At 39.6% G+C, this 26,304-nt stretch overlaps 1 protein-coding gene across 1 annotated transcript in view; it reads right to left on the bottom strand.

Annotated features, from left to right (window-relative positions):
- usta (uronyl 2-sulfotransferase a) overlaps positions 1 to 19,771 on the bottom strand; it is a 395,470-nt gene extending 375,699 nt beyond the window's left edge. Inside the window, exon 1 of the mRNA XM_028797879.2 lies at positions 19,172 to 19,771. Within this exon, the coding sequence (XP_028653712.1) occupies positions 19,172 to 19,397 (226 nt within the window). The 5' untranslated portion in view covers positions 19,398 to 19,771. The remainder of the gene's footprint in view (positions 1 to 19,171) is intronic.
- Positions 19,772 to 26,304: the final 6,533 nt, after the last annotated feature.

Here is a 26,304-nt window from a genome sequence, read left to right on the forward strand (position 1 = left end):
TATTTAAGTACTTTCTACCCAGATATTCTCCACTTAAAAAGTTCCTGCACCACTGTGACTATTGCAGTAAAATGATGCTCAATAGCTTTCTGTCTTTGCCATATGTTTTAAAAACTACCTTCTTGACTTATGGATATATAATTTTTAGATTTACATTTAATAACAAAAAATAATGTTCTCATACTTGCTCAATCCAATCCAGAATCATGGTGGGACTGGAGCCTATTCTGACAGCAAACAGCCCTGCACAGGGCATCATTCTACCACCAGGTCCACTCACACTGGGCCACAGTTCCTAAAGGAAAACCTACATATACGCAAGAGGAACAGGCAAACTCCACAGGGACAATTATTAGGTGCAAGATTAAAACAAAGGAAGCTTTAACCATTAAGTAGCAGAGGTAATCACTGACTACTTTGATATCGCACCTACATTTCAAGCCAAGAGTAGAATTCTCTTCTTTCCTTAACTTCCATGTTTTTGGACTATGTAACCATATGAACTATTCTAATTTATGCTTTCTGTTATCATTAGGGTCTAAAACTTATTTAACTCCCCTTTATCTGAACTGAGAGAATCAACTAGAGCAACCAATTCATGTGCTCAGGTTTACTTTGTCCCCCCATTTTACACTCCATCCAAAACATCATGAACTTTTCCATTTTCATACTGAATTCCATGTCATAATGTACTTAATGGTTATTGTAGCTCATCCTCAGTGTTCAGCCCCATATCAACAAACTGCAGTTTTTTAGTATTCCATTTCCTACTCTCACCCTTTCCCGAATGCTCTCCATTCTCTTAATCATCATCTTTTTTGAGCATGTCAATAATGAAGAAAGCAAGCATCCCTATATCATATTCTCCCTTCAGTCTCTCAGAGTGTGCTTTGGAATTTATATTAGACTAGTCATTTAGCCCGTTACAATAACGGGCGCTAGAACAGTAGTGCATAAACATTAGTAGGAACAGTCTATATTAAATGGCAAGGGACTTTGACCTCATTCTTTTGTTGGTCGTATTTTTCTTTCTTTCAGCCTTTCTTTTGTTGATGTTTACTTGCTGAGCTGACCGTTCTTCGTGGGCTGCCGCCGTGTATTGTGTGTCTTTAATTTTCTGTGACAGTAACACTGTCTTGTACGGCTCTATTTAATAAGGGCGCGCACGAAAAGGCGAGCTTCAAAAGGGTGACCTCAATTGAACGCGGCGAATAAAGGCGTTCTTAGATAATTTAGTTCATATGGCTCTGGAATATGTGAAGAGCAACAAAGGTGCAGATCTTTATTTACGCGCGCCTTTATTCGCTGCGCCCAATTGAGGTCGCCCTTTTGAGGTTCGCCTTTTTGTGCACACCCTTATTGAAGGATGCCTATGCGCACCCTTATTGAAGGATACCTATGCGCGCCCTTATTGAAGGATACCATCTTGTACGTCCACTGGCTTGTACATCCGTAATATACCTTTAATTTTCTCTGGCGGTAATACAGGCGTGCGCGTCGGTAATATGCCTATAATCTCCTCTGACAGTAATACTGGCTTGTATGTGGCTGTAATATGCGTCACTGTATTGTGTACCTTTAATTTCCTCTCGCAGTAATACTGGTTTGTATTTCCGTAAAATGCCTGTAACTTTCTCTGACAGTAATATCGCGCATCGCACCGTGCCCTGCGCATGCGCACTTCACCAGAAAACATCCACATACGGACACCTGGACGCACATTGGGATTTTATATATATAGATTCTACCACAGTCCTCTGTCAAAACATTTCTGGAAATCCATGAACCATATGAAGGGTTACTTTTTCAAAGTTCTGTCTCAAATAAAAATATTCTCTAATTTGTCTATTCAAATTTCTACAGCATACAGATATTATTTACTGAAAACACAGTTTCTCTTCTTCTTTTTCTTGTGAGGCTCCTTGAGCTTGATCCAACTCATCAGCCTACAATCTGCACATTCCATTGCAAATCACTATTGCTAATTTAATAATAAATAATAACTCCTTACATTTATATAGCAATTTTCTCACTACTGAAACTGCTGCCACACAGGGAAGACCCGGGACACAAACCCATGATCTCTTTACTACGTGGCAGTAGATTTGCAACTTTTATTCATATATTTTACTCCATAGTTCTATGAGTTTATTCCTGCCCAAAGGATATCGCGTATTAGTTGAGGTATAGCTGCGATACTTGAGAGACGATCTATCAGAAATTACTGCATGGATCTGGGTTCGAATCCCGCTCATGGCATATTGCTGAATGGAAGAATATATCTATAAAATATATATTTTTTAAAAACTTTCTCTTCAACGAACAGTGCGTTGAATTCTACTTTGCAGATTTAATTGTTTATTTTTTTTTTGATTAAACAAAAACTGTTTAATGAATGATTGATATGTTAAGGAACACATGGACAACAAGCACAGTTAAAATCACCATTAAACAAACTGCAAATTCTATTGAATCATAATTATAACAAATAATAACACATTTCACTTACTTATATAGCACCTTTACCATGGTCTCAGACGGCCGCTCAGATAATCAAGAGGGGTACAATAAAAATGAAAGCACAATAAGAATGAATAAATAATAGTTCACAGCCTTGTGTTTGTATGTATTTATAAAATTTGGGAAGTAATCTATTCTAGTTGATGCTGACATTTAATTAATATGAAGTAGGTAAAAATAAATATTTGGAAATATTGCAAAGGGAAATGTTTATATACTTATAGTAAACAGCACACACACCATTTAGTTAATTATATATATATATATATATATATATATACAGTGGAACCCCACGAACGTCTCGGTACATGTACAAATCGGTTTACGACCAAAAAGTTCGCCAAACTTTTGCCTTGGTTCACGACCACACACTCAGTATACGAACAAGCCAGTTTCCCTTTCGGTTTGTACATGTTCAGTCTCTCCCTGTGCATTTCCTGTGCAGCGAGCAAGAGAGTGCGCGACACACACAGACAGCGCGAGAGAGAGAGCCGCGCGCACACACACAGGCAGCACGAGAGAGAGCCACGCGCACACACACAGGCATTGTGAGAGAGAGCCGCGCACACACACAGGCAGTGCGAGAGAGAGCCGCGCACACACACAGGTAGCACAAGAGACAGCCACGCACACACACAGGCAACGTCAGAGAGAGCCGCGTACACACACAGGCAGTGCCAGAGAGAGACAGACGCACACACACAGGCTGCTGGACGCATAAGGTAGGAAGGCAGTTAAAGAATGCACTGGGCTTGATTTTGTTTTCACTTCTGTTTACAGAGATCGGTTCGTAGCGTGCATTGTTGCAATGTTACTTTTTTGGTGGTTTATTAAATTATGGATTTTTTCAAATGTTTATTTTTTTCCCTGTGCTTAAAACTCATTAAAAAAAAAAGTGTTTTTAGCCAGCGGTTGGTAGCGCTATAGCTCGAACTATTGCAGTGTTAGTTTTCTCTGTTGTTCAAGGTTTTCTCAGTGTTATTCAAAGTTTTTACATTTAGTTTACTATTACGCTGTGTATTCTATGGTTTAAATAACTGTATTTGTGCTTAAAAACTTAAAAAATATATATTTACATACAGTTTGTATGGTCTGGAACAGATTAATTGTATTTACATACAATCCTATGGGGGAAATTGCTTCGGTTCACGACCAAATCGGTTTACGACCAGAGTTTTGGAACGAATTATGGTCCAGCTCTCTCTCTCGCGCTGCCTGTGTGTGTGTGTCTCTCTCGTCTCGGAACACGTACAAACCGAAAGTGAAAATGGCTAGTTTGTATACCGAGTGTGTGGTCGTGAACAGATGCAAAAGTTTGGTGAACTTTTTGGTCGTAAACCGATTTGTACGTGTTCTGAGACGTTCATTAACCAAGGTTCCACTGTACCTTGATGCCTTTTGCGTCCATTGCATTGATGCCACCACTTTGGTTTCTTGTACATCATAATGTTTCTAGTATTTATTCATTTTTATTTCAAACACATTTATCTATCTTGTCTCATTCTAGCTCTGCAAGTCCTCGATCTACTGGCATTGATGTCTCTAAGGATCCATATAATACTAGTCCTTTTTTTAAACAGATACAATTTACTTCAAAATCAATTCGGAGAAAACAAAAGAAAGGCAGAAATACAAAGGAAACAAAAAAAAACAAAACAACATTCATCCCTCAACTCAAGAGAAAAAGGAAGAAGACCTACACAAGCAGGAAAACCCCATCTAAACTTTCAATATTATTTAAATTAACACAATTAATAGCACAAGAGAGTCAATCACTGACCAGACATGTTTATTCTAAAATTATATTAATGAATTATTGGAATGTTTTAAAAAAGTTCTGGACTTTCCCCTTTGAGAGAATTTGATTTTTTATTTCCTATTTGAGATAATATAGAATGTTACATACCCCCCTGGGTTAAAGAAGGGAATTTGGGATTCTTTCATCTGGGCAAGACAAGTCTGTGTGCTAGTAGTGTTGTATAAGATATGATCATCAATTTCTCCTTATGTACTGTAACAGTAGAGGCTTTTGTCCACCTCTTGAACCCTCAGGTGCCACTCCAAACACCAGGTAATAGTACAAGACAATTTTATTGTACTACAGTACAGTGCACCAAGCACCCTCCACTCCACACTACTCATATAACTATCACAAATCACAATACTCTCTCCTTCTTCTCCCAGACACTTAGCCACCCTACCTCCCAGCTCAGCTCAATGTCTGGGCTTTCCCATAGTCCTTTTATACACCCTGACCCGGAGGTGTTCCTGCCGAATAGTCCACAGTTCCTTATTCCTTCCGAGTCAGGGTAAACAATCCTTTTCTTTACCCCGGGAGCACGTTGTTTCTTCCTGTCACGTGACCATGACGTACTCCCGGGTTATAGGGCACATAAGAGCCCCGAGCCCCCCTACAGTGACTCCTGTTGGCCCCCAAGGTATCCAGCAGGGCTGTGTGTAGAAACTACAAAGTCCATGAGGCCCTGCTGGAACTTGGGGCACGTTTATGCTGTCCGGAGAGCTCCTCCTGGCGGCCTGGGGGTGAGGGCCGGAGTAAGAAGCCGGCAATCCACCACAGTACTTCAATCCCATCTAACATTACACCAAATATTGCTGTCAATGGATTAGAAGGGATTATGACACCAAGGCTGTTTAAGAAGTAGGTAAAGATTATGGTCCAAAATTATGTTAATTTAGTGCATTCCTAAATCATATGCCCTAGTGATACTAGAGCTAGATGGTAACACACCAAGCTGGATCTTGCCTGGAGTTTTAGACAATATTATATGAGATGTGTGAGATTGAAGGAAGATTTTCTAGTTCAATTACAGAAGACTTGGTACATATAGTACTAGAGTGTACTCTCTGTATGGTTGTGTTCCACTCCTTTCCTGAGATGCTCGTTTCTTTTACCTTTACTTCCCTTGATTATTTCCAGCAATAATCTGTTTAGTTAGGCTGTTTAGTTTGGCCTAATTATTTTAACTTTGTCATTTCGCTAAAATTAATCCTGCTTTCCTGATTTGCACAAAAATGATAAAACCCATGTTTTTTAAGTTTAGTAATAAACTGCAGTGGTAAGCTCAACTCAAACGTAAAGAATATTTAAAAAAAAATAAAACATGAAACATGCAACAAAACATAAAATGTATTCTGAAATGTTACGCAATCAATCCATCCAGTATCACCTTCGGCCTGTACCAGTGCTTTTCCAATCTTTTCTTGATGTCCTCACCACATTCTTCAGCGGTTTTTCCATATAGTTCAAATGCACTTGTTACTTTAGGTCACTTGATTTAATTCAACTTTAATTCAGCACTGCTTCAATGTCATGGACCAGACCTTAATCCAAATGAAATGTTGAGACATAACATGAAGACTTCTCTTCATGCAAGGATTTCCAGAAGTATCACTGAACTTAAAACACTTTTGTAAGAAGGAATTGTCTAAATTTTCTCATTACTGTAGGGCAAGTCTAATCAGCAGCTACGGGAAATGTTTGATAACAGCTATTGCAGCTAAAGGATGTTCTACTAGTTATTAAAATTCAAGTGTTGGCATACTTTTTCCAGGTTGAACTTTACGTGTTAAGAGGATCCATTCAGTACTGATAAAAACTGCAATTGTCTGTGTGTTATTAGTTTAAGCACACTACTGCATACCAGGTACAATAATTCCCAAGGGTTCTCAGACTTTTTTCCTGCAGTAGTACTGTATATTTCAGGTTGATATCTGCTCCCATTAATTTTTTTAATTATAATTCAGTTTCAAGTTAGTACCTATTAATTTAATTAAGACATTTACAAATATACACCTTACATTCATCTATCCATTTTCTGAACCTTTTCATTCCAAGGTAGAGTTTCAGGGAGATAATCCTTATCCTAGGGCATTAAGTGCTACGCGGAAATGAATCATGAATGGAACACCAGTTGATTTCAGAGAAGACTCTTCTTTTATGTTGCCAACTTAGCGCTGTAAGCTTGTAAGGTTGGGACTGGGGAAAAAGAACTGGAGTACTGAGAGAAAATTTATATAAACATAAATCTCTAAAAAAAAGTTGCTGTTTGGACTGAGATTTCAACTCAGGATCTTTTAGCTGTGAAGCAGCAACAGAAAATGTCATTCCACCAACTCCTTCTTCTATTTTGTCCTTGATCAACTACTTCAAAATGTGTGGACAATGACACCAGTTACAGATACTGTAACCTTGTGAGCTGGTAAGGGCTGACTGTGTAAACATGCAAGATGGGTTAGTGGGTCACTGGCATTATGCAGGGAGAGGCAACTGTTGAACACACCAAATGATGACTCTGTGGAGGTGCTGAGAGAAGAAAAGGGAAACAAAGTCAAGTAAATGAAACGGACATGGCACATTTTGCTTTCCTTAATCTGTCGGCCTTTTCAGTGCACTCCATTGCTAGTTTTTACATACTGCCTGCTTATTCTCCTCTTCCATGAATTTCAACCTAGATTTGCCATGCGTTATTGTTCAACTAATACAGTATACAGTACTGTATGTTACCAATTGCATTACTCATCATTCTCCATGTAGTTCCAATATCACTCTTGTGTCTGTCAATGCTGCAATTTTTTTCCACCTTCATTAGTTGTAATAGTGCTACTGTTTAGTAAAACACATTATGCCTATACATTTTATTGATGAAGCTCCATAAAATAATAGTAATACACCAATGGGTGGCACAGTGTTTAGTGCTTCTGTCTGACAGATTCAGTGTACTAGCATAAATTCAGATCTGTAACATACATATTCTCTCTTTGTCAATGGGGTATTTTTTCCACCCAAATCTCACAGACGTCTATGTGTTTAACTGCCAAATCTAGATTGACGCTTGTGAGGGAGTGTGTGTGTGTATTTTGAAGAAGGTCCTGTGATGAAGTGCTGCCCCATCCAGGTCTAATTCCTGCTCTGTATCCACTGATACAAATAGTCTCTGTCTGACAAGCCTTCAAGGCCCTGAACTGGACTGAGCAGAAGCAGATAAGAGAATCTTATGTATGCTTAATTAATGTTTAAGTCACTTTTTAATAATGTGATCACCAATTTTTCCATTATGTATTTCATTCACTTTGTAAAGACAGCTTGACCTAAATACCTTAAACCACTACAGTAGCTACCCTGCGCTTGAGTATGATATAATATGGGTGATGCTGTGATGCCTATTGGTACATTTGGGAAAGTAGCATTGAGTTGTAGTGTTTCAAAAAATGTTTTGCTGCCTCCACTGTTATTAGGCAATACAATTCTGACCACATTAACAAATAATAAAAATGCAAAATTATTATATATATACATACAGTATATACAGTACTGTGCAAAGGTTTTAGGCAGGTGTGAAAAAATGCTGTAAACAAAGAATGCTTTCAAAAATGGAAGTGTTAATATTTATTTTCATCAATCAACAAAATGCAGTGAATGAACAAAAGAGAAATCTAAATCAAATCATATTTGGTGTGACCACCCTTTGCCTGCTGGACATCTTCCGATTTCGAAGGGTAATAAGCTTGATGTGTCTTTCATCTGCAGCACTAAGTTTCCTTGGCCGACCACTGCATCTACGATCCTCAACGTTGCCCGTTTCTTTGTGCTTCTTCAAAAGAGCTTGAACACCACATCTTGAAACCCCAGTCTGCTTTGAAATCTTTGTCTGGGAGAGACCTTGCTGATGCAGTATAATTACCTTGTGTCTTGTTGCTGTGCTCAATCTTGCCATGACATGAAACGGCCTTCCACAACCTCACCTTGGTAGCAGAGTTTGGCTGTTCCTCACCCAGTTTTAAGCCTCCTACACAGCTGTTTCTGTTTCAGTTAATGACTGTTTCAACCTACGTGTGACATTGATGATCATTAGCACCTGTTTGGTATAATTGGTTGATCATACACCTGACTATAATCCTACAAAATCCCTGACTTTGTGCAAGTGTACCTATAAGAATTGATGCCTGTTTGAAGGCAAAAGGTAGTAACACCAAATATTGATTTGATTTAGATTTTTCTTTTGTTTGCTCACTTTGCATTTTGTAAATTGATAACAATAAACAATCATTATTTATATTTCTGAAAGCATTCTTTGTTTACAGCATTTTTTCACACCTGCCTAAAACTTTTGCACAGTACTGTATATATATATATATATATATATATATACACACACACACACACACAATAAGCACTGTATGACTTCCTTTTTATAGCACCCTCTAAATTTAATTAATGATCCTGTTAAAACAAAGTTTTTTTTATGCTTATAAAATATCTACACAACTGGCACACTATTTTATTCTACATACAGGGAAGACAAAATTTAATGTACTACTCACCATGCTTTATGGACATGCACATTCAATTCAAATTCATTACCCATACTGCTTAACTTGCAGACCTCTGTAAGAGTAAACTTCATTATAAACCCTCCTTTTGTCATCAAGAGTGTCTAATATAAATTGAACTTTTATAAATTACCTACAAAATACATATTTTTGTGACAACACTAACAAACAGTTTTTCATATTTTCATTAATGCTCATCAAAACAAAAAAACATACTTCCAGAATTTGCTACCTTACTTTTCCATGTTAACAATATTTGCTTTACACATAAGCAGAAGCAATGTTGTGTGAAAGCAAATGAACTATAGTATGATTTAAGGTGGGTGCACTGGCTCTCTCTGCCCCTCACAACATATCTGTGTTTTAGACACTCTTGGATTTTTGAAGACTGACAAAGGCATCAATAGATGGATGTCATCACCTTCTTTCCTCCAAGGTTGACTGAGCTCAGTGGTGCATACACCTCAGACATGAATGGAGAGTAAAAAGAAACAGATCCTCTTATCACCTCCTGTTGAAAGTAAATACATTTGAAATTAAATGCAGTGTTACGACAACTTCATTAAGAAGGTGTCTGGAAGGTTAGAGTTTTACAGAGACAACAGTCTGACAGGTTTTCAGATTGAGACAAAAACTGCACTTTTTAAAATTTGTGGAGATAAAGTAATTCACTTTCAATCACTTATGCAAAACCTATTGGAATGAATGCCTGACACCTTGGTTTAGACGGGATTAATGGGCAAATTTATTTATAATAAGGGTGAGAAGTGTCAGATTGATTGTTGTTGTATGTTACCAGGAGGGCATTCTGTTATATTATAGTCCTATTATTTGGCTTTACTGCAGTGTAGGGCCACAGACCTAGGCCACCAGTTGCACTGGATGGGAGAAGTGGGGAGTCTTCCTATGCAACTGCAGCCTTGTAGAGGAAGGTATGTGATGAGTGGTCCACGGTTGCGGGAGAATTTAAAAAAAATAATCACGTCTCGGGTAGCATGCGGGCTCGGAATCAGATGCAGGATGCACAAGCACACTTCTCTCTGTGGTTAATTGGGGTACCTGGCCGATTGCACCACATTCACGTGTGGAGGCAGGTGGATTGGTTGGGTGCCTCAATTGTGCAATGGGAGGGAGTGCAGCATGTCCCACCTGCACCCAATTAGAGAGGACAGATAAAAAGGAGCCTGCACGGCAGAGAGGGGAAAACAGATGACAAAAATCACAAAAAGGAACACAGAGGTTCGAGAGAGAACGGAGGTCAACAGATGGAGAGAAGGTCAAGAGCAACCAAGCAAGCAGGCTGCAAAATAGAAAGAAGCAGGCAGATAGCAATGGAGCCCTGTGGGTGGAGCATGTGGCCAGTGCTCAAGAGGGGAGTAAAGGTGGCTCTTGCTGAGCAACCAGGGAGCAGAAGCAAGCACAAATACCCCGGAGGACTCCCCTGCCAGGCCAGAGTTGGCAGCAGGAGTCACAGGAGTCGAAGGAGTGGAGGCTCAGCAGCGCACTATGGAATGCCATGAGACGGGCGGCAGGGACATGGGTAGGACTGAAGGATGTTGGATGACATCTCTCCAAGCGAGACCCAAACAGGGTAAGTTGGGGAGACATCCATTTTAAAGAGATGCACCAGGGTTCATGAGTTTTTAAAGAACTGTTTCCTGCTTGTTTTAACCTCAAGTATGAATATTTATTTATTGGATTTTTAACCTCCATGATCACTTTGACTTTTAAGGATTATTTATTTACTGAAGAATTGCTGCACTGCACTATTAAACACTGTTTGTATTTAGATGTTTTTTAACAAAAGCACTGTCACTTTTGCACCTACCCCTTGGCTGGATGTGTGTCCTCATTTGCCTGACTCATCTTGGTTACAACAATTGATGATCCACGATCAAGAGGTTCCCAGGAGGAACAGGAAGCAGACCATCGTGAGAGAATAATTTAAGAATAATTTAAATATAACATAATATAATTCAAATGTATTTTTGTTTGCAGTGTGTATGCTGAAAAATAAGAATTGGGTTTTGGAAAAATACTGAGATGGTCAAGTAAAGAATGAACCAGAAGAAAGGATGATGTAATATACAAAATGTACTGAAGGATGACTAAGAAGTAAGCATATGTCCTACACAATCAGAATACAGTTTTTATATGCACAGAAATTTCAAGGGTGGTAGCTCAACTTAAAAGGTATAAGAAGACCCAGAAAAATAATAAGATTGACTTTTATTTTATACGTCTTTTGGGTATAAGCTGATGAACCAACCAGATTAAATGCATGTATTGATTGACACTGTTATGTAAATTCATTTGCTTATAAAACAGACCTCTGTACTTTGATATTTTGACCATTCTGACCATGCTGTATTAGACTGCTTGTGCGAATGCTCCCTCTTCTTGAAGCGACATTAAAAGACGAATAAGAACGGTTCTTCTCCTGCCTGGTATCTAATAGTAAGAGATTCTAAATTTAATATAAGATTCTAGATATAAGACATACTGTATATCTATATTTGATTTCTCCCACATCATCGAACACCTTAAGTTACTATGTCGCACCTTTGTTATTCAATTTTCTAATTGCTAGTGACTTAAGTGGAAGGGAGTCCTTCATCCACACTGCTGAACATTTCTTTCTAGGAAGAGCCATGTCAAATATATGTCACATTGGGCAATCAGATTTTTAAAATAACTTGAAACAAATTATTTATGCTTCTTTGCCGCTAGAATCTAAAATTGAAGGCTAGGTGACGAATGTTTTCCTTCAACAAAAGACATTTACAAATGTTCTTCTTTGTGAGCTTGTGAGAGGGAAGAGAGACTAATGTGCACAGTTGTGAATATGGGAAGAGGAGGTGAACCCAGGAGTGACTATATAAATACTTTCAGATCAAGAGTGGCTATTAATCATAGGTTTTCCCACTGTGCATGTCTTTGAAATGTGCAGCATCAATGTTGTATACAACATTAAATAACTGTCTGACAGAGACTAGATTTAACAATGCAAGTAACACATTTGTTTGAAAATACAGCAAAATGTAAAGAATAGGCAGGGCTCTGCCCTGAGCCCTTCTATTTATATGCCCTTTGCCCATGGCCTCCTTCTGTGTGGGTCTTTTGCTTGGAAAAATTTATTGAGCAGCTACGGTCAGTCACATGATGGAAGGACTGGAGCCCTAAAAAGTGAAGTCTACTGACTTTGCTTGAACATTTCCATTCTTGTCTTTGCAATCCCCATTTCCTCACTTTAGGAGTCTTTGTTAGTTCTTTGGATTTCTTGACCCTCACTCTGTTCTTGGAAATTTTCTGAGTTTTGTTTAGTCATTTTGCCCTTCTTTTTGCTGCTGCTGCCTGTCTTTGGGTTCTGCTTTTGAAAGCATTTGCCCATATCGTCTCCATGTATGACCTTCTGGCTGTTTTTTGTAATCTGTTTTCCTGATGTATCTATCTACTTAAAATAATATTGGCTTCATCATGGGCTCAGCCAGACCTCCATTCCATTTAGGGCGTCTGCTGTCAGCTACACTCTACGAAGCAGTGCATTATGCAGAAGACCTCCTGCCTGCTCTTGCCCAATGGAGAGCCTGTGCCGTAACACCGTACTGTGTGTATTCTCACCCCTGGTGCTACAGCAGCACCTAACACTTACGCCATTTTTTTATATTCTTTCAGGTCACTGGGATATATACAGCTTTACACTGGTAATTATCTGGACCATTGACTATACTAGTTGTAACATCATATAAACACTCACACTGTAACATATACTTACACTTAGAAAACATTATTTTTCCTATATGCTGATCTCCAAAGTCATCTCCCACTAACAGGACAATAAGATGTACAGCAAAGATTAAGGCTCTTTAATTGTAACCACAGTGCAATACCAATTAATTTCCAATAAAAATGATATATAAAATATTTGTGAAATACACACTCCCCAGTGGGGAACCTACACATGAATGCCCTTACAAACAGTAGCTAACAATTGGATGATAACCCATTTTTTCCAAATGAAAACATCCCCTGGCCTCTTGTTTTATTTCATTATCATAAAAGAACAAATAAATACCCAGCTCCACCACAAACTGCTTTTTACATTTGTTGTATGTGGAGTGACGTGATACTCTTCTTATGTGTTTACCTTTCTTTTTATTTTAATGAAAGAAAATCACAAGACTACAATTCAACAGTAAATCAAATGGCAATTTCACCTTTCCCCCAAAACTAGAAAATGCATTTTGCATGGAACAATGTGGTGTGATGGCACAAATAACAAATTTGAAAACTCTCATAGCATGTGAACGTAATATTAATTACATTTCTTCACAGAGATAGTAAATTTGATTCTAAAAAAAAAATTTAAATGTGGCATGTGAAAAACTCAAAGCTACTGTTTTGGTAGGTGAGAACAGTGCTACCTGACTTGTGCACATCACAAGTTATCCTTCAGCTAGATTTCTCAGCGTAAGCCCAGTATAACATGACAGGCAAAACAGGCAGCTAATTCCAAAATACAAGTATATAAAGATATTTTCATCTGGTGGAATCAGACATGTGGCATGACCATCCTTCAAAATCAAAAAGCATGTCTTCAGAATGTTGACACAGAGAACAATGAAAATGGGATGACAGCACAGGGAAGCACAACTCTTCTCATCAGCAATCAATTTAAAGAGACTTGTTTGTGACTAACACCAGTTAAGCCCACCCAGGCACACTGGACTTTGTAATAACCTGACAGAGACAGGGCAGTGATGGAGAACACCTCAGGCAGTTGAAAATAAACAGAGCTTTTCAAGAAGAGCAGCTCAGATATTTCAAAGAGAAACTTTATAGGTGTTATGTACATTCATCCTATCAAAATAATACACTCTTGGGTATGGTGACACGCAATCTCTTTTTGTGCTTATACACAATATAGTATTACATACACTCACTCATATTACTTTTGCTCCACAAATCATAGTATTACATACACTCACTCATATTACTTTTGCTCCACAAATCCAGCTTTAACACAGAAAAACGTTTCCAGAGAATAGCAGAAGTGTAAGCCGTTAGTCGACATCAAAACATGAGAGATAAACACATAGCAAACACTGCTTACAAAGGAATATTGTCATAACTATGAAGATGGCAAACAAAATAACTTGACTAGAATAAATCAATTGCATTGTTGCTGAACAAAATGGATAATAAATTTTGTGTTGTCTTTATCATTTACTATTCTACATTTACCAGTGATAATATTGACCTACCACACCTTTGCTGAACAATACGAATGATGCTCCGTAACATAAAATTGTATTAAAAATCCCAGCCACAGCTGATTGCACTCCTGCAGAACACAGGACCCAGTACAAATAGATCTTTCTCAAGGGCTCTGGCACTGAATGGTTCAATTAAAAAAAAAAAAAAAAAAATGCAGTCCAGCAATGAATCTCTAGCTAATGCGCATGGAGGCCAAACTATAAGATTTGCTGAGAATATGACATAGTCTGTGTTGACTGCAAACATGACAGGAACATAGGATGAATCAAAAGAACACCAAGAAAATTATATTTACTTTGACTAATTGAGGACCGTTATTCTTTAATAAATGTTTCTATCTTAAAGAAAATTGCGATCAGTGTGCTCAATTAATGAATATAAAGTTTGTGACAATAAAAAGAGTGTTCATCAGATCTGTTCTCATAGGAACCCTGAATGGGACGAAACAGTGAATAAGTTGCAATCAGTGTCAGCATGTTTCACTCTCTTTGCTATTACTTATGATGCTTTTAGTGTACTAGTCTGCAAGTGACTAGTTAATCCACAGAAACATGGCAGAGCACAGATTACAACAGTATGGGCAAGTATGCCTTGTTCACAAATTAACAGCTGTGCCAATGAACTAGCACTAATAGCAATCATACAGTCTGTGAAAGATCAGCCTCAACACAGACAGACACAAATGTCAAAAACACGACACACACAAGTCACAGATCACCACAATACCGCTCTGTCCTTTCTTCCTTCTACTGCCTCCACTCCTTTCTTGCAAACTCCATCTACTGCCACCCAACTCCAGCTCCCCGAATGGAGTGAGGCGGCCCCTTTTATCCCACCCTGGATGTGCTCCAGGTGCTCCGTGATGGTCTTCCGGCAGCACTTCCTAGTGTGGCAGAAGTGCTGCCCTTGCAGCAAGAAGCACTCCGGACGTACATTGCTCCTGTTCCGGCAGCACTTCCTGGTGTGGTGGAAGTGCTGTTGTCTTTGGCTCAGGAACCATCCAGGCGCCCCCTGGTGGTGACCACAGATCCCCACAGAGCTGAGCTTCCCAGCTTTGTATCCATGGCCTTGATGAAATCCAGGGGGCTGCCCTATTGCGTCCAGGGGAATATATTGCCCTTCCCTGTTCCAGGCGTCCCAGTGGGGCAAGGTCCCTGGTCCTCTGCCACAAGTCACACATACAGAGTCCAGTGAAATTCAAACTTTCAAGTCAAAACAAAATGCAACACTCCACCACACTCCAACACCATGATAAACAAAGATTATTAAAATAAAGAACTTCATTTTATTTATACTGTATATAAGGTGACCAGATTCTACCTGAAAGAATATGGAACAGCCACCATGGGGAAGAGTGGGATTATTAAGAGTGGTTGGACTCTGGGTATTGTGGTTTTAAAATGCTGCATACAAATGTCTTGAGCATGGGAAAGGCTCTATATAAATAAAATGTATCACTATTATTATTAAACGTGTTTATACTTCTCATACACATGAAAACTCTAAACAAAACATATCTTACAAATACAGCCTTCAAAGCCATTCATATAATAAAATATTATTTCTACTTCTGTACTTTAAACAGCATCTTATGCACTTTCTGGGGTGCACTGCTGTATTACAATGGTATCTATAACCACTTCAACGCCGCTTGAACATATGATAACACAATTAAATTAAAAAGCCATACGCAGGCACTCAGATCACATTTTATGCATGGTGCTGAATAATATGCAAGCAGCCCTATACCCTATACCTGGCACAATTACTCTTTTCTGGCATCTTTTTACTTTTTGGTAATGATAAGCTAAAAATATCCCTTCATCCTCCACGGGAAATAGAACAATATGCTTGGCATATCAGATTGTTTTTCTTGGTACCAGATACACATTTTTAAGAAATTTAAATTCTCCCTGAAGTTCTTTGTTAAATTAGCATAAGTGCGTAGGCATATCAAAGGAAATGGGCCCCTTGATATTGCACCTAAACAGTTCCTAGTTCTTAAAGGATAAGCTCAGTATTTTTCAAGTCAAAATTCTTTCTTCAAATTCATGATATACATTCATTTCCCAAATAAAACTGTATTCTAAAGTGACACGTTTGCTTCATAAATATAGAATATCTAATTGGTCTGAGGGCAGCACGGTGGCGCAGTGGGTAACGCTGCTGCCTCGCAGTTAGAAGACCCGGGTTCACTTCCCAGGTCCTTCCTGCATGGAGTTTGCATATTCTCCCCATGTCTGCGTGGGTTTCCTCCGGGTACTCTGGTTTCCTCCTACAGTCCAAAGACATGCAGGTTAGGTGCATTGGCAATTCTAAATTGTGCGTGAGTGTGTGCCCTGCGGTGGGCTGGCGCCCTGTCCGGGGTTTGTTTCCTGCCTTGCGCCCTGTGTTGGCTGGGATTGGCTCCAGCAGACCCCCATGACCCTGTTATTAGGATATAGTGGGTTGCATAATGGATGGATGGATGATTAGTTTGATATTGCCCATTTTGAATAGAATTGATAGTATTAGTTATTTTTAATGTACTAAAGGATATGCACTTTACAATGACTTGCATATTGCTCTGCCAATGAACTGACAAATGTACCATATTTTAATATGGGGCACGTGAGATTCTAAGGGCACAGTCATCAGCACAAAATATCATCCAGAAATGGCATAAAAAATTATTTTTTTGAGTTCAAAGGAACAAAATGTGAGGAAAACCCAAAAAACCTAAACATCTTGCATAACTAGACATCAAGACGAGTCGAACTTTATATCATATGTACTGTAGCTGCGTTTCCATTGCAGTTATGCGCAAAATAAAAGCGATACTTCTGCAATATCAACAAAACACAAATGAGAATTGTCTGTGTTTCCACTGAGTGATTTTATGTGAATAAAGTTTGTTTTATCACCTGAAATGATGGGTGTTTGTTCTGTTATTTCAATTACGCCTACAATTGCCGTGTTTGTTTTTAATCAGAGGCAACGAGAGTGAGTGAATACAATAAAGAGAAGGCATACTCCCTGTACTTGGCAGAGGCCACGTATTTGGGATTTCTTTGAAACTGTCCACAGTGATTTTACCGAGGAGCTGTGGAAGCAAAATTTTAGGATAAGCAGCTCAACATTCATGGAATTATGCAGTGCAAAAGGCCCTCTTGTGTCCCGTGCTGTAGCATACAATAGCGAGCCAGTCCCAACCGAGAAGTGCATAGGTGCTTTATAAACTGGCTATCTGTGCAGAGTATAGGGTTGTTGATGACATTTTTGGTGTGAGCAAAACCACTATTCACAGGTGTGTATATGGGGTGTGTCAGGCCATATGCTCCAAACTAATGAGGCGATATATCACTTTACCAGATGTGGAAGAGTCACGGCAGATTTCGCAGTGCACTTACAAGGCACAAAAAATACCTCAGGTGTACAGTGCAATCAACGGCTGACATATCCTTATTTGTGCACCAAGTGACAGGTGCCTGGATTATGCTAAAAGGACAGGCTGGACATCTGTTGTTCTGCAGGTGGTCGTTGGCGACAGATTAATGATCAGGGACATTTGTGCTCTGTCACCTGGTAGTGAATATGATCCTGTTGTTTTTGCTACATCACATTTGCACAGGTATTTGAAAATTTACGCCACATCACATGACCTAAATGTGAAAAAGTGTTTCCATTGCATTTGTGAATTGTTTTTTTTGTATCACCTGAAAAACCACCTCAAGTGAGCATATAAACATTTTTTCTAATTTTCATGTGTTTCCATTACCATTTTTTTGTTTCGCAATTTCAACATGTGCATTAAGGAGGTTAATGGAAACACGGCTAGTGAGTCAGGAAAAGCAGAAAAAAAAACTGATTTCTACATTTATCATAATCTATGTTTTCCCTAATAATTTGTTTACTCCACTCTGTATTGCACTCAGTGAAGAGCACTATACTGTATAAACAAAAAAGCTCTATTATATTGTATTTGAAAACATGTATAAGTAACTCTTATGAAGACACAAGACAAGGCATAAGTAACCAATGGAAAGCAAAAAGAATTGCCACAGATTAACTTGACAGAAACGTATCACCACCAACTAATACTGATCATCTTGTGTAGCCCATCAGATTCATAACAAGGTACAGAACAAACAACACAGGCCGCAACCTGACACTACGGAGGCTTCACTTACTGTAGATGCTTGCTGGTGTTCTGTCAAACCACATACCTATCAAAATATGCTTCTGCACATGCGCAGTACACATGTATTCTAAAACTAGTCAATAAATACGTTTCTTAAATAAAAAAATAAATAAAATGTAATGAAACAAACCCTACTAAAAGTATTATTTGTCACTTAAGCCATTAGGGGCAAACATATCCAACGCCTCAATCCAATGCCTTTCCCAATTTAATCTCTGGGTTTTTGTCCAGCATTGTTGTTGTGATAGTAAGCCGAGGATGATTGCTATGTGCAACCTTATAAAAAAAAAAACTTGGCTGATGGTGAGTAATGCCATAAAAATGTTATGTTCATTTTGGCATTTTCACTTTTAAACGTGTAAATATTTTGCGTGTGTAGCTTTTTTCGACAAGGCAACACAAATCGACAGTACACCGACCACTTTAACAGGTGAGCGCCGACAATACCGCGGTAAACACGATACAGCGCGCTCCCGTTACTTGCAGCTGCGCGACGCCGATACCGCACGCTCACGTCGTCCACATTTCTTACGCGCCCGTACGTCACAAACAGTACTTTAACTACACAGCTGTCCCTCCAGAGGATGCTGCCGTGTGCTTCCAACTTTCTTTTTCTGTCTTAAGTGTGCCTGAAAGCGCAACTGTGTGGACCACTTTAAAGAAATGTCTGGAAAGTTCAAAACAATGCCGAAGGGATGTTAAGAAATAGTTTAAAGGAGCAGCGAAGCCTGCTGTTACACGCCTGCCGAAAGGCGCCCACGAGACTTGCTCCTCTTAAACCTTCCGTGTGGCGCTTACACCAAAAAAAAGAAAGAAAGAAAAATGTGAACACAGTCCGCTTACCCAGATAGCGCCTGATTTCCAACAGGATTTGAGGGGGTCCACCGTTCAGCTGATAGCAAAGAGATCCCATACAGAAGAAGAGCAGGGTGGCCATGCAGAAGCCATAGTCGTGGAGGGAGAAGCGCAAAAAGAGCAAGGAAAGCCAGCCGCCGAGGGGTTTCGTATCTCTGCTGTGGTTCGGAGGTGCACTTTTGTGGCGGCTACTGTTGTTGTAATTCTTCATCATCTCCTGCTCACACGCAGTCGCCGTGAATGGTCACCCATCAGCCTGTGAAAAGTGAAAAGTTCGCGCTGGCTCATCTGAAAGTCGACATCGCTCGTCTAACTGTCAGCGAGCGAGCAAAAGGGCGCTCTTCGTGTCGTCTTCCCTGACTCCCGTGCCACTCCTCTCAGCCTGTTATCTGCAGTCTGTCAGCCTCCGTGGGTGCCTTGTGAGGCTCGAGCATTTCGGAGAGGGCAGTTAAGAAACCATCCTGCACTGACTTTAAACCTCAGCAGTGGTGTCGAGTTACCGGCGGGCGGTCGAGCGAGGCGGCGAACGAGCGCTGAGCAGCTGCACTACAAAAAGCAAAGCGGCTGCCACGCGTTGTAACGGCGAAGCGACATCTAGTGGCTCAGGGGCGCCTGCGCGACCTGGCAGCGCCTCGAAAAAAAAAAATCCCAGACGCTTTGGCAGATTTGTAAGCATTGGAGTGTGCAAGGAAACTAAAACGTCTGCCTGAAGAAAAGAAACTTCAAAGAACGCGTGGGGCTCTCACACATCGCATCATATTATAACTGGTAACTAGCTGTTTTCATCGGCTATGAATGCACGTCGAGATGAAATTCGTGACCCTAAGTTTTTTCCGTTTTGATACACGAGACATCTGGCTGCAAAAGTCAGATGGATATGACGAAGTTAATTTCATTCTGAATTAATTCCGAGAACTAGCGGCTTACAATACATTTCATTCTGAGTTATTTCACATTCACCCAGTTCAGGTTGCAGATCGACCGACCATGAGTTGTCAGTATCTGGTCATTCCAAATGAGACGTGCCAGACAGCAGCATCTGGCATGAGGTGGGAAGTCAGTGGATTGTAGGGTACACAGATAGGCAGTCACACGTGACTTTGGAATTTAGAAGGAAATGGTGACCATACAGAAGTGGAAAAGTAAATTTGAATGTAATCGGGTGAAGGGAGACAGTCAATCAGTACAAACTACTTGGCAACTCAAGGCCACAGGCTTGTTCTCCAGCACTCACTCTGTCACCTTCAGCACGTTGTTACACCTGTCATTACCCCTGACTTCGTAAACATGGCACGTGATCCATTGAGGGCTGCAGTGGGTAAGTTTTTGCTCCAACTAAGACCTGCTTTTGAACTGGAAATCCCAGCTAAGTCAAGTATATTCTTATAATGTATTAGACCTTTACTGTGTCATTGCAGAAAAACATATTTACAGTTTGTGGGAATGTATAAAAAAAGATAACATTTTCCAGATACTGAGATTTTTGTTGTGTTATGTATTTTAAATTGCCATTGGAATTTAAGCTGTTCAGTGTTATTGAATTAGTATTTAGTGCCTGTGTCCTCTGTATCAGTGATCATTACAGGTATTTGGGTAGCTTAAAGTTCAGATTTTGTTTAAAATTGAAAAAAAACAAAATGAAAAGTACTCCATGAATGTTTGTTGAATTCAAACTTTAATACTAAATTTCACATTGAATCACCTTTCTAACTGCAAAATAACAGTAGGAAAATAACAGTTAATTACACAAGGACTTAAGTTAGGAGGAGTATTCATTTTTAGAAATAGTGTCAGTTAACAAAGAGCAGACACAGGAGGAAATGACAGGGACAGCTAATTCATTTCTGTTTCTCCTTCTGTGATCATTAAATAGCATTTGTTTTTTAAAAAGTATGTCTTGAAAGAAGTAGAACACATCCGACAGATCTGTGTAGCGTAGTTACATTTGTTAAATTCTTTTAAAAAGTAAAGTCAACACATTGGTGCCTTTTTGGATTGACCCCAAACTCAAACAGCTGACTTCTAGGCCCATACAGGCCCAACTTAGGGCTCAGGTCTAAACAGTTTAGTAATACAAAAATCCATTTCAAGGAAGAGTGAAATCTATAAAGCCTCTGACTTGGAAGGGCAATCCAAACAAAAATCTTTATAAATACAGAATTTATTTTAATCTACCAAAAAGAAAGCAAACAAAGAAATAGGTAAAGTAAGGGCCAAAAGGATTTAGCCAACATGTCTAAAACTGAAATCTAGTCTGTGACTTCCAGCCATTGGTTGTGTCAGACTTGCCAGCTACAGTTGCTGAATATCGCAAGGCATGTTAAATTTACCGACTGAATGCTGACCTTCTGTCACAATCGTGCTCGCTTCTTATTATGACAGCCAATTACAGGCTGCCTGACATGCATTGTACTTCCAGATGAGCATTCATTGGTTGCCAGCTCTCATGACGCAAAACCTGGCCCAATGATTAAAGATGAAGTTAAATCTGTTAAGATTTTGTCGGAGCAAGTTGCAGACTTGATGGAGGTAATCACCGGCCATGTCAAATTATGCAATTGGTGTCACAGAAGCATGCTGCTGACTGCCTCTGACTTGCTAAAATTATGTAAAAGAAAGCATATAAGTGAAACTCACTGGAAAAATTGTCTAAAGTGTCATGGCATTAACACACACAGTAACACAGGAGTAATTTAGAACCCCTAGTTAACCTAATCAGTATTTCTTTGGTAATGTGGGATGAAAACCCAGCTGAAGGCTCAGATTGCTGGTAAGGAAGGAATATACTGCAAGATGATCAATAGGTACTGGGAGAGGACCAAAACGTTGTTAGGGACAGGCAAAAGTTTGAGATACTGGGAAAATTAACGATAAGCAAAATGTGTAATGTGTGTAGTTCACAAAATGAGAATTAAGTTCAAACTCCTTCTTTAATGAGTATTAATGACTCCAAACTAGGGCAGTGAACCTGCCAGGAAGCACTCTGTAATAGTCCCCAACTGATGCCAGACATATGATGGCTGCTGTAACTTGAAAATGTCAATTGCCACAGTTACTATGAAACAGATGGCCGTGTCCACAATCTGAAATATGGCCAAAAGGTGAGGACTGAGCTTGTCCCAAACAGAAGTGTCTTCTAGTCCTTCCTAGCACAACCTCACTAATTTCATTCTGTCTACCTGAGCCTCCTCACCACCAATCAATGATCAGTTCACAGCTCAGCATATCTCTCTATTCCCAGGTATCTAGAACATAGGACTTAGGTTAAATGAGACAAAAAATAGACCATCATTGACCTTTGGTACAAGATACACTTATTATTTACTGTATGTTGTGTTCAGACATGGAGGAGATTAACTCAGAAGACTAATTACAAATTGCTGCTTAAATTCAGCTCATACCAGCCATTACTCCCAGTCACACTCCACCAGGTATTTTTGTCAGTTCCTCCTAAGACCATCCAGAGGAAACCATGTCTTTTAAAAGAAAATATGTTTTAGTTGGAATAGTTGAGGGCATACTAGGCACCAAAGGGAAAGGCAAAATTGTTATCACGGAGAGGCAGGAATTCATAAACCAAGAAAGAATTTAAAGCATCAAATCCAAAATGCAAGACACATTTGAAATCAGGGAGCAAAAGAGATTTTCCATCACAAAAATCATTTACTGGCTTGAATACTCCAACAAAACAAATTGTTTTCAATAATCTTTCATCCAAAGTGTCGACATCTTAAATAGGCTGGGAAAACGTCATGAGACTTCCTTGTCACTTGATTGGCAATATGCATAGCAACTTTCACCAAGATAATGCCCAATGATCAAAGCTTGGCATAAAAGCATGGAAACTTATCTAAAAACCAGAATACAAATTGTCATATGTGGTGATTTTAGGGCAATAATAATATTAATAAACAAGTTTAGATACACATCTGAAAAATTCCAAAAATTAAAATGGAAATTCCAGAGAAGTCATAAGATTATTTCCTAACAATTTCAGTGTAAGCATTGAAGTCTTCCCATAGGACAACTGAGTGAGTAGGTAAACACCAAATCTGGGGTCTCAAAGCCTGAATACTCTGAATTGCATGTAAAAACTCTCAAAATTTTCCTCAGTGCAACTTAAATTATGTTACAGAAACTCTCTTGTTCACTGGTTGTGTGCTCATGAGTGTCCATACGCTGCCCTCTCACATGGTGCAACACTAGAGCTGGAGAGTGCTATGACAAGGGTGATGTTCGAAAAGCCCTAAGCAACCAGAAGGGGACATGAGACCACACCACGAATAGGGCTTAGCCAAAGGGAGATTCAGAAACTTAGGAGTTGGTCATATCAAATATCAACCAATAATGATAAACAAGACCAAAATGCAAACTGGAGGTTGTAGTCAAAATGAGGTTAACCATGATTAAACAATCCTTTTAATAATTAAAAGACTGCATTTCTTCAGCAGAACTTTTTGCTTTATATTGCAAAGCTTGGAAGCCATTTTCTGTGTGTCATCATCTTATAAAGGCCTGAACTCAACATGTCACACAACCGACGACAGGCATAATAACCACAAACCAAATGAAAACAACCATGCAGAAACACAAAATGGCACCTTGATGACACCACCAAAATATGAAAGTATTTTAAAAAATTATGCAACATTATGCAAGAATATTCAAATTATTTGCAAACTAATTATAATAAAGGGAGAGAAACTACCATGCCATCCCCCAAGTGTGATGCTGTGTACAGAAATAGCAGCTACCTATAGCCGGACTCATCTATCAACTTCTCACACAAATTCAAGCTCCTCTGCCATACAAGTTACTTTCCACGTGCCACAAGTCATTTTTCCTTGCTAAGGTCTTGACCCTCATTCAAATAGCATTGCACCTGTCCTCTGACTAGTGGCAGATAAGGTAGTCCTTATTGCGATGAGCCTGAGTCGAGTATGTGGGAGTCTGTCTGGAAATTCATATTCTGGTGTTCTGTTTGGACAAGTGTATCATGGGTAACTCTATAAGGAGCACATGGCACCCACCTGGCACCAGACAACATGGCTCTGAGGATTCAAAAGGCACACAAGCCGTTCTGACATGTCAAGGTCACAATCCTAGGAGAAATATATGATAATAGGAAATACACGGACCTCCAACCCTCAAATAAGGTGGTTCGAATAGGGCAAGCTGAACCTTTCCTTTTTGGCAAGACAGTGTTTTTATTTCACCATGAAAACATACAGCTTTTTCATATGTTGCTGCTGTTCTTTTTCTTACTTCCTATTATGGAGTCCTTTGATGCAGTCAGTGATCAATAAACATATTACTTATGCTTGATTATGAATCCAGAAGACATATGTAGCATGTCCTGGGGGATTACCAATAGTTGGACTTGTCAGAATCGAACTTTTATTACAGTAAACTTTTCTGCCTAGCAGTAAGATGCTCAACAGATTCGTTGTCACTTTGTTGATCATTTTACTTTTCCAGAGATGCTGTAAGCTTTTGATTACAACCAAGATCAAGGTTCCAGATCCAGTAGTTTGTGAGTACTAACAGGTTGCTGTGTAGTATGACGGTCAGCTGTTATTCGTCTTCTTCCTATCACATAATTTGCTTTGTGCTCATCAGATTTTGCCGCTGTTCTTTTTCTTTCTGCCATGTCACCTTCTCGATCAGTTTGCCATAAGAAACACACAAGCCCAGCTCGCTTTGCCAAGGCTGGAGCTACCTGAAATTTGTTGATTCACCAGCACATATCCAGTCATAAATTTTCAATTAGGAACAAGGTCAAGGTTCTAGGCCTAGTAGTTGAGGAGTAATCATGTGACAGACCAACAGACCTTAACATTATATCTCTCTTGTTATAATAAAAAAAACTTGGTTCGAGACATGATCTTCTCGGAAGACACTTTGACATCCCGCTAGAGACATTTTAACGTCCTGCTAGACAAAGCAGTGAGACAAAAGGACAGCTGCTGTTCGGGCTTTTAAATGAACATGCAGCTCGGCGGCAGCAGCAAGCCAGCAGCTGATCTGTCCGCATCTCCTTAGCGTGCATTCAGCCACCCCCCTTCACAATGTGAACGGCAGAGATGTGAAGTGGCTGGTGTGAAGCGTGCCCCGGGGGGGAGTGGGTGAGTGAAGCGAGCAGGGGGCTTTGACCCCTAGTGTGTATGTGTATATGTATATATATATATATATATATATATACAGTAATCCCTCCTGTATCGCGGGGGTTGCGTTCCAGACCCCCCCGCGAAAGGTGAAAATCCACGAAGTAGAAACCATATGTTTATATGGTTATTTTTATATTGTCATGCTTGGGTCACAGATTTGCACAGAAACACAGGAGGTTGTAGAGAGACAGGAACTTTATTCAAACACTGCAAACAAACATTTGTCTCTTTTTCAAAAGTTTAAACATGCTCCATGACAAGACAGAGATGACAGTTCCGTCTCACAATTAAAAGAATGCAAACATATCTTCATCTTCAAAGGAGTGCGCGTCAGGAGCAGAGAATGTCAGAGAGAGAGAGAAAAAAGCAACCAAAAATCAATAGGGCTGTTTGGCTTTTAAGTATGTGAAGCACCACCGGACAAAGCAGCTGCAAGGATGTACAATGTAAAGGTAGTCTTTCAGCATTTTTTAGAGGAGCGTCCGTATCCTCTAGGCCAGTGTGCGAACAGCCCCTCTGCTCACACTCCCTCCGTCAGGAGCAGAGAATGTCAGAGAGAGAGAGCGAGAGACAGAGAAAAACAAACAATCAAAAATCAATACGTGCCCTTCGAGCTTTTAAGTATGCGAAGCACCGTGCGGGAAGCATGTCGCTTGACAAAGTAGCTGCACAGAAGGGAGCAACGTGAAGGTAATCTTTCAGCATTTTTACACGAGCGTCCGTATCGTCTAGGGGTGCGAACAGCCCCCCTGCTCACACCCCCTCCATCAGGAGCAGAGAATGTCAGAGCAGGAGAGAGAGAGAGAGAAAAGCAAACAATCAAAAATCAATACGTGCTGTTTGATCTTATACGTATGCGAAGCACAGTGTGGGAAGCATATCGCTTGACAAAGCAGCCATATGTAAGCCCAGCAATGAAGAGAGCAATGTAATTGTAATCTTTCAGCATTTTTT

This window comes from Erpetoichthys calabaricus, chromosome 3, assembly GCF_900747795.2.
Source record: "Erpetoichthys calabaricus chromosome 3, fErpCal1.3, whole genome shotgun sequence".
NCBI lineage: Eukaryota > Metazoa > Chordata > Cladistia > Polypteriformes > Polypteridae > Erpetoichthys > Erpetoichthys calabaricus.